Source organism: Lolium perenne, chromosome 2 (assembly GCF_019359855.2).
Source record: "Lolium perenne isolate Kyuss_39 chromosome 2, Kyuss_2.0, whole genome shotgun sequence".
Lineage (NCBI taxonomy): Eukaryota > Viridiplantae > Streptophyta > Magnoliopsida > Poales > Poaceae > Lolium > Lolium perenne.
In genome coordinates, this window is record NC_067245.2 from 176,315,307 (window position 1) to 176,325,455 (window position 10,149).

At 48.8% G+C, this 10,149-nt stretch overlaps 1 protein-coding gene across 1 annotated transcript; it reads right to left on the reverse strand.

Moving 5' to 3' along the window:
• Positions 1-4,302: 4,302 nt before the first annotated feature.
• Positions 4,303-8,735, reverse strand: LOC139835669 (uncharacterized). The gene is made up of 4 exons (XM_071825527.1): positions 7,622-8,735; positions 5,700-6,776; positions 5,308-5,458; positions 4,303-4,960 (listed from the first exon to the last, which is right to left on the reverse strand). The coding sequence occupies exons 1-4, from the start codon at positions 8,733-8,735 to the stop codon at positions 4,303-4,305; spliced, it is 3,000 nt and encodes a 999-aa protein (XP_071681628.1).
• Positions 8,736-10,149: the final 1,414 nt, after the last annotated feature.

Below are 10,149 nucleotides of genomic sequence, written 5' to 3' on the forward strand. Positions count from 1 at the left end.
GAGTCATAAGCTCCACCCAAGCAGGCCGAGAGAGCAAGACTGACATTGATCGGAGATAAACGAAAGACAGATCTCCCAAAGGAGACCACCAGATTAAAATAGGAGTTGGAGGATACCGGGTTCACCGGCGTGGAGAAGAGTTCACGAACCTTGGCCCGGATGGCATGACCAGGAGAGAAATCCAGGATGTGAACAATAGAGTGTGGATCCGCATAGGGATCAGATCCATGCATCATCATGATCTTCAGTCTTCAGATCTGGAGGCGCCATGGTGATCGCCCAAGAGAGCCGTTGGAGGTGGTGGGAGGCTTTATGTGATTTGGGAGTCGGTGTTAGTGTGGCACCCCGGACCAACTGCCCGAAATACCCGTTATGCATTCACTCATGATCCCATGATCAGTGTAACATGAGCACATAACCGAACTGATAAACAGAGTTACAACATCCATTACATAGTACTGTAATAATAAATAGTCTTACAAACGGTCTTATGACCAAGTCTTACACAAATGGCCACATCGGGCTGAATTCAAACATCCAAAAGCAGCGGATACAAATCAACTTCGTCGGGCCCAAGTCATGCCTTAAACCCTACAGGCAGCTGACCGGGAAACGTCCTAAGTCGCATAGTCGTCCTGATAACCACCATCATCTTCAAAATCCTCCTCATAGTCTGGCCAAGTAAATAGCCAGGGACAAAGCCGTGAGTACATTTTGAATTGTACTCGCAAACCATTTACAAAGTAACATATTAAAGGAAACAAGGTACCGAGAACTAAACTAGGAGATCAAGAGGGAATATCTACTTTCATTAAGGAATATGTCATGTAGGAGAGAAGGAGTGTTTTGGTGGATTTAGCATCTCAACTTCAAGGGCGAAGGAGACACTCAAAGATTTGTCTAAGACATCCCTACATGAAGTAGTTTAAGAAGACTCTTCACGACATAAACACTTAGGAAGAGTAGACCCAAAATTTTATTTCCTTTCCGACCATCTCATCAAGGCCAACATTATTTTTCCAGTACTCCACGTACTCCAAGACAAATCCCGTTTCTTTCCTTTGTCATACATTTTCATAAACAAAACACATCAGGCTAAGCAACAGCCAATCCAACCGTCCATGACCGCGGACACGGCTATTCGAATAGATTTCACTCTGCAGAGTTTGCGCACTTTCCCCACAAGATCTGATAAATCCGCCGGGATCATCCCCGGGCCATCATACGAAAGTATGTGGGTATCGGATAACCAGTCGAAGCCTTTCGCCCATTCTAATTAGCAAGAGGTCCTACCCTATGGAGTATGTACCTCCCCGGCACCGTGGCAGCTCACCTCCTTTTGAGCGTGGCTCCACCGCCAAGCCCGGAGACCCATAGTGTCTTCCGGACGGGTCAGTCCCGAAGGCCTCCCGTTATACTATTGTCCCAACTTCGACAACCCGGACTCGGGGGTAACCTTACCCTTGTATAGTTATGCGGTGCCTCATGCTAAAGAGAACGAACGTCGAGCTAAGCCCCGTGCCCATGTTGGAGTAATGTGGTTGCGCTAGTTTGTTGTCATGGGTGAGTACTTAGGCACCAAAGTTTTCGTAATATCCCAACCACTTTCTCATTCCCATCATTTTTACCAAATCCTTTCCTTTCTCAAATTCTCGCTTGGGCATAACATTATACCCAAGGTTTTAACAAAAACTTTTACAACAAGGTAAAAACCTTGAGGGTTTTCCCAACCTAAAGTTTATGTGTGAACTAAGATGCACAATAGCATAAGAATGCCATCATACAAAAGAGTGTCAAAGGCATCCATACCCATATTGAGTATGAATGGAGATAATCAAAAGGGTGGAGCAAAAACATGATGTTATCCCAAATTTTAACTAGAATTAGGAGGTGTCAAATGAGTGAGTTTTAATTCTCATACTTAGAGTAAGTACGCGAACTACCAAGAGGGAAATAATTACATACTTGGCGGCAAGTATGTCAAAGAAGAGAATTATTCAACCAAAAAACGCAAAGGATCAAGATGGGGAAGAATAAAAAGATCTCATCCAAGAACATAGATAGTAAGGGGTCAAGGTAAATGGCTTGCCTTGGCTGGCTAGTCCCTGGTCTTCTTCAACACCTTCTCCAAAATCCTCTCCTTCGACTTCTCCCACGTTCGTATCTAGCGTTGCGAAAATAGAAGAACAACATACAATCAACACATAGCTCAAAAATCAAGTTTTAAAAGAATATGATAAAGTAAGCAGGGGTGTATGTTGTATCAAAGTGAAATCATGCATTGGCCAAATTTATAAGAAAAGGGTTGGGGTGGGAGATTGAATAACAAAATTTTAATGAACAACATTTCATGTGACACACCATTTTTATAAACGATCCTGAATTATTTTCTACAGGGACCCATGGTATTTTTCTGAGATGGACAACAATAAAATAAGATCATCACAATTGGAATCAGTCAAAAATATTAATTTTATGATTTTAGGAATTTAGTGGAGTGTGCAGAATACACAGAGCAAGTTTAATACACTAAAATTCGTATAAAAAATCCTAAAAATATGGGACCGGTGGCATGTGAAAGGTCTGGAAATTATCTTTCTAACACAACTGGTTTCATTACTTTTGGACTTATAAAACTCGGGTTATTAGCAGAATGGTGCACAGGTGTTAAACAGGAAATTTTAAACGAAATTTGAATCGGAAAAGGGGCGGGAAATCTCTGGGCCTTATGTGAGTGAGGGATGGGCCGGCCCAGGAGTATTGCCACGCGGGCAGGGGAAGAAAGGGAGAAAAATAAAAAGAAAGAAAGGGGGCCCGGGTGCCAAGGGCATGCAGGCCACTTGCTGCATGGCCCATGCAGCCTACCGATGAAGATCGGATGGCCCAGGGCCATCTTCTTCCTCGATCGCGAACGAGAGAGGGACAGAGACGACCGGGGGACTCACCAGCGAGGTCTGGATCGCGATGGCGGGGGTGAGGTGGGTCGGAGGCGGTTCGGGGCAGGCTTGGTGCGCGTCCAGGGCTTCCTCCGGGCGAACAGCAGCTTCTCCCGGCGGTTTTCTTCGCAGGGACTTCCGGGAAGACGGCGGCAGCGTGACTCCCCAGCGATCCTGGAGAAGAAGGAGGGCGGGTTAGGCCTCGAGGACGAACGGGTGGAAGGAAACAGAGGGGAGAGGGCGGCGTTGCAGCAGAAGGGTCCGGCGACCTTCGTCTTCTCCGGCGGCGGTCACGGCAGGCGAGGGATGGCGGGAAGTGGTGGCCAGAGGAGCGCCTCGGCGCCCTCTGGGTGTTCTCTGGGAGGGTGAGAGGGAGTGGTGTGAGGGGTGGAGTGGTGGAGCGGGCCTTTATATAGGCGGAGGAGGGCAGGGGGCGGGCGATAGACGGTGGCGCCGGCCAACCAGCGAGGGAGACAGCAGCAGCGAGCGGGAGGGAGTCGAGGGGGCGCGCGTGGTCTCGAGGTGTCAGGGAAGGATACGAGGAGGCGAGGGAGCGAAACGAGGCGTCGGGGGAAGGAAACGAGGCGCGGCCTCGATCGAGGGGAGACCACACGGTCGTCGCACGCACGATCCCGAGAGGGATCTCCTCTCTGTCGCTTGGGCTGGGGAAGTTTTGGGGTGGGCTGGTGAGGGAGTAGACTTGGGCCAGAAGGGAGAAAGGGATGGGTGAAAAGGGCCCAAGGGTGGAGGGGGGGTGCGGCCAGGAGGATGCCCAGAGAGAGAGGTGGTGCCGGTGGCCATGCACCAAGGCCCGGCCAAGAAAGAAAGAAAAGAGAGAGGAAAAAAAAAGAGGGGGTAGTGTACCCCTAGAGTTGGCAAAACCCGAGATGGATGAGAAAGAGTGCAATTATGAGGGGTGTCACATGACCTAAGGCCATATGAGAGAAAAGAGAGAGAAGGAAATAAAAGTGGAAAGAAAAGAGAGGGGGAAGTGTCTCCCCTTCCTAGGGTTTGCTCATAAGAGAGAGAAAAGAGGGCAATTTTCCCAAAAGTGGAGAATAACAAAAAGGTTGGAAATAAGGGTGATGATGGTGCCATACTAATGGTGTCGATCATAGAGGAGAAGTTTCCCTCTCACATATAGAAAACTTTTAGGTGCTAAAGGTTTTGAGTAAAAGTTACTGCGCTAACATACCATACTATTATCAGCATAAGCAAGAATTCTATCCTATGCACTCACAAGGTAGCAAGATTAAAAAGTTTTTGTTGGCTCAAGAATTTTTAAACTGGAAAATGTGCAATGTCAGAAAAGTGGGATGTTACAGACCTTCCCCCCTTAAAAGAATCTCGTCCCGAGATTCCGGATCTAAGAGCTGAAGAGATAAGGGAACTCGCTCCGAAGATAATCCTCCCGTTCCCAGGTGGCTTCCTCCTCAGAATGGTTACTCCACTGGACCTTGAAAAACTTGATCTTTCTTCTGCGAGTGACCCTTACGGCTTCTTCCAGGATTCGAAGTGGTCTCTCGCGGTAGGTTAAATCCTGGTTTAGGTTGATAGAGCGGTGGTCGATGTTCTTGAACACCTCGGGCTTATCGGGCACTTGGAGGCATCTCCGGAGTTGGGAGACATGGAAGACATCATGAAACTCTGACAGTTCTGCGGGTAGCTCCAATTGATATGAGACTTCTCCGCGGTGACCAAGGACCTTGAAAGGACCAATGTACCTTGGTGCCAACTTGCCCTTGACGTGGAAACGTTGCATTCCCTTGAGAGGGGTGACACGGAGGTACGCAAAGTCTCCGCTGTTGAATGTCACTTCACGGCGTTTGGGGTCGGCGTAGCTCTTCTGGCGAGATTGAGCAGCCTTCAAGCGATCTCGGATAAGTTGAACTTGTTCTTCTGCTTCACGAAGTATATCAGGTCCGAAGACTTGACTTTCTCCAGTCTCGGACCAATTGAGAGGGGTGCGACATTTGCGCCCATAGAGTGCTTCAAAAGGCGCCATCTGGAGGCTGGCCTGGTAGCTGTTATTATAAGAGAACCCCGCAAAGGGAAGACAGTCTTCCCATTTTGCACCATAGGCTAGAACACATGCGCGGAGCATGTCTTCCAGAATCTGATTCACTCGTTCAGTTTGTCCTCCGGTTTGTGGGTGGCAAGCGGTGCTGAAAGAGAGTTTGGTCCCCAAGGCTTCGTGTAATTGGTTCCAGAATCTAGAGGTGAACTGTGTGCCGCGATCAGATACAATCCTCTTGGGAACCCCATGGAGACTGACGATCCGTGAGATATAAAGATCTGCCAAGCGACGTCCATTGAATGTGGTCTTGACGGGAATAAAATGGGCGACCTTGGTCAGGCGATCTATAATGACCCAAATGGAATCATGTCCGCGGCTTGACCGTGGAAGTCCAGTGATAAAATCCATTCCCACTTCGTCCCATTTCCATACGGGAACTTGCAGAGGTTGGAGTAGTCCAGCCGGGCGTTGATGTTCGGCTTTAACTCGTTGACAAACGTCACATCTAGCAATGAAGAAGGCAATGTCAAGTTTCATTCCGTGCCACCAGAAAGTCTCCTTGAGATCTTGATACATCTTTGATCCGCCAGGGTGGATGGAGTAAGGAGTATTATGAGCTTCCTCCATAATCAGGTTCTTCAATTCGGGGATAGTTGGTACACAAAGACGCCCATTGTACCACAAGATTCCTTCTCCGTCCACGGAAAATCCAGCTACTTCCTCTTTGTCCATACGGCGTTTGATACCTTCAATACTCTCATGATCTTTCTGAGCTTCCTTGATTTGATCCCGGAGAGTCGGTTTAACTTCCAAGGTGGCTAGAAAACCATGGCTAACGAGTTCCAGGCCGAACTCTTCAAACTCTTGGTATAGCATTGGTTGTTCCATTTTGAGACGGGCATTCAGCGAACATGGTTCTCGACTAAGGGCGTCGGCGACTACATTCGCCTTTCCAGGGTGATAGTGAATACTCAGATCATAGTCCTTTATTAGCTCTATCCACCTTCTTTGTCGCATATTCAGCTCCCTCTGAGTGAATATGTACTTGAGGCTCTTGTGGTCGGTGTAAATGTCACACCGATTTCTGATGAGATAATGACGCCAAGTCTTGAGTGCATGAACTACGGCAGCTAATTCCAGATCATGGGTTGGGTAGTTCATTTCATGTGGCCGCAGCTGTCGGGAGAGATAGGCGATAACCTTCCCTTCTTGCATCAGAACACTACCAAGTCCGAGCTTGGAAGCATCGCAATAGATTACAAAGTCTTTGGTGACATCCGGCATGGTGAGGATGGGGGCAGACACAAGACGCTTCTTGAGTTCTTGAAAACTGGCTTCACATTGTTCTGTCCATTCAAATTTCTTACCCTTCTTGAGCAACATGGTCATGGGCTTGGCGATACTTGAGAACCCTTCTACAAACTTACGGTAGTAGCCTGCTAATCCGAGGAAGGATCTCACTTCGGTCGGGTTAGTTGGCGGCTTCCGATCCATGATAGACTTGATGAGAGAGGGGTCGACGGAAACTCCTCCAGCGGACAGAACATGACCAAGAAATCCAACTTCCTTGAGCCAAAACTGACATTTGCTAAATTTAGCATAGAGTTGGTGCTTTCTTAAGGTTCCCAAAACTAGTCGTAGATGCTCTTCATGTTCTTCTTCACTCTTGGAGTAGACTAAGATGTCATCGATAAATACTACGACGAACTTGTCGAGATAATCCATGAAGACTTTGTTCATCAGATTCATGAAGTAGGCGGGAGCATTGGTTAAACCAAAAGACATTACGGTGTACTCAAACAATCCGTAACGGGTGGTGAAGGCTGTTTTGGGGATATCTGACTCACGTACTTTGAGCTGATGGTAACCAGTACGGAGATCGATCTTGGAGAAAACTCGGGCTCCATTCATTTGATCAAACAAATCTTCAATCTTGGGAAGGGGATACTTGTTCTTGATGGTTACGTCATTGAGCTTTCGGTAATCCACGCACAGGCGGATGGTACCGTCTCGCTTGTCCACAAATATCACGGGAGATCCCCATGGTGAGGCACTAGGTCGGATTAGACCTTTGCTCAACATATCGTCCAATTGTTTCTTGAGTTCTATCAGCTCTTGGGGGTTCATGCGATAAGGCCTCTGTGCTATGGGTGCTGTTCCGGGGATAAGTTCGATGATGAACTCTATATCCCTATCAGGGGGCATACCAGCAACTCTTCTGGGAAAACATCTGGATACTCACAAACGATTGGGACAAGATCGATGGGGGTTCCGGCGACACTTTGCTTACAGAAGGCTTTAGATGAAGGCATAGTGGCGGTGTATTTTATTTGGATTCCTTCGCTATTGGTTAAGGTGATAGACTTATGGGCACAGTCAATGTGGCCTTGGTACTTAGTCATCCAATCCATTCCCAGAATTACTTCCAATCCTTGGGCTCCTAGGACGATGAGGTCGGCTTGGAAGGGAACACCTAGGATTTCTACCGGAACTTGTTTACAAGATAAGCGAGTTTTAGCGGTGGATCCTGGTATTTGAACTAACATGAGTCTATCCATTAGGGTGGGTGTCATTTTGCTTTTCTTGACAAAGGGTTCGGTAACAAAGGAATGAGATGCACCGGAATCAAAAAGAACTTTGGCGGGGGTGGAGTGGACTAGGAACGTACCCAGCACAATGTCAGGAGATTCTTCAGCTTCTTCGGCATTGGCATGATTCAGGTGTCCTCTAACAGTATTAGCCTGCTTCTTAGGTGGGGGCTTCCTTCCGGTTGCAGCACGAGCTTGGCCTTGATTGGGTCTTGGCGCATTGGGGCGTTGAGCCGGGTTCATCTTAGAGGGGCACTCACGAGAAAAATGTCCAGGCTGTCCACAAGCGAAACATCCTTCTCCTTGAGGGCGAGCATTCGGGTTGTTGCGGGGGTTGTTGTTGAAGTTTCCTCCTCCAGTACGAGGCTGCACATTCTGGCGGTTGGTGTTGTTGTTGGAGGGACGATAAGCAGGGGCTGGCGCTCGCTGAGGCTGGGGCGCCGGCCTTGAGGGAGGCTGGCCGCGGAACCTAGCATTGCTGGGTCCACTCTGCTGTTGCTGCTGCCTCTTGCGCTTGCGGGTCTCATAGGCTGCCTTGCGCTTGGACTCCACCATGATGGCGGCATCCACCAGAGTTTCCAGATCAGGGTAAGGAACGGCCACGAGAATACTCTGAATCTCTTCATGAAGACCATTAAGGAAACGGTCCCTCTTCTTCTCATCGGTATCAGTGTCCTGAGGTGCATATCGAGCCAAGGTGTTGAACTTGTCCAGGTAGTCAATCACACTACCATTGTTCTGCTTAAGGTTGAAGAACTCATCTCTCTTGATCTTGATTAAACCAGAAGGGATGTGGGCCTTGCGGAACTTAGTGGTAAATTCCTCCCAAGTGATCACATGGTTAGCAGCTTGCATTGCCTTAATATTCTCCCACCAAGCTCTTGCGGGTCCGGCGAGAAAGTGAGTTGCAAGGACCACCTTCTCATTTTCGCCCACGGCCGCGACTTCCAGATTGTTCTCGATTGTACGGAGCCAATCGTCCGCATCAAGAGGGGCGGTGCACTTGGTGAATACCGGTGGATTAGTATTCTGGAAGTCCCTAAGCTTGGATCTTGGGCCGTCTTCACCATCTCCTCCATTGTTGTTGTTTCCTGCGGCAAGCTGCGCAATGTTCTGCAGAGCCGCAATGTTTGCTTGGCTTTCAGCACGGGCGGCTTGACGGTCTTCCATAAGGATGCGAAGGATTTGAGCCATATTGGGTTCAGGTGGAGGTGGTGGAGGGTCGTTTTGGTGCGCGCCTCGGCGAGTGTCAACCATCTGATAAGTTGAAGACATAAGACAAAAGGGAACAACTTTGATAGGCGAGTTCTTTCTAAGGGGAAGGGGTGACATGATGCATAAAGACTTGTTGAAAACAAACTTGAAAGATAAAGAAAGCATGAAAACCAAAAGCAACCATCATCATAACATAAACATCACCAAAAGCTCAAGGTTCACCACATCAAGGTCACCATAGGACCAACATCGTTCTACGCGATTACATCAAGGACATCATAACATAACATAGCTAGCGATAGTGCGGTGCTCAAACTAGTCGTCGTCAAGGATGATGGTGTCATCCTTGGTCGGCGGCTCCTCAAACAGTGGCTCCTCGGGGTCTTCTTCCTCGGACGACTCGCGAGGGGTAGGGGGTGCTGGCTCTTCGGGCTCATCATTGATGAAATTCATATCATCCTCATCTTCCTCTTCGGATGGGTTGTTCCAATCATACCCTTCCTCATCCATGTAATCATCATCGTCACTAAGGAGGGCAGCGTTCTCCTTGCGGAGATCCTCGCCATCATCCTCCAGCTCCTCTATCTTGGTCTCGGCCTCGCGGAGCGCCGTCTTAAGGTGCTTCACCTTCACCTTAAGCATGTACTTGGCCTCTCTTGCCCGGAGCTTGAGCTTCCGCTGGCGGCGAGCCCTCCGCTTCATCTCCTCAAGGTCTTGCTTGACCTCGCCCAACTCATTCGTCAGCATCTCTTTCTCCATCTGGCAGATGTCGAGGCTGTTCTGAGTCTTGCCGAGGAGGAACTCCATCTGGCCGGCGTGACGACCGAGGGGGCAAACATAAGGCACAATGGTGGGAAGGCCCTCCTCGTCACGCCGCCCAAAGTGAGCGTAAGGGAGGTTCCTCTCCTCGAGCTCCGCACGATGGTGGAACGCGAGGTGAGCAAGGGCTGCCTGGAGCGCGCGAACCAGACCATCCTCCCAAGTGCGCTCGAACAGCTGGATCTCGAACTCCGGGAGCTGCTTGACGTGGGAGCCCCGGATGGTGCAGACGACCATCCAGGACAAGTCCTCGTTCTCGATATCGTTCATCTGTCCGCTCTTCACCTCGGGGCGGAGGCGACCGACGACGTTACAAACGTCGATCAGGGCGGTCTCGAAGAGGAACAAGGGCTGCGACTCTCCCACCTGACGGCTCCGGGTGTACATAACTTCCTCCATCTACACAAAATTTTAATGTTAATACAAGTAGTAATATGTCAAGTGTGCAAAATTTTAAGGTACATAATATAAAACAGTTAAGATTAATGCAAGTAGTTCATCTCTAAGAAGAAAAATTTAGGGGAGAGACTAGGCATTCTTTCAGCTTAGAGTCATCTCGTTTTTGATATTGAAA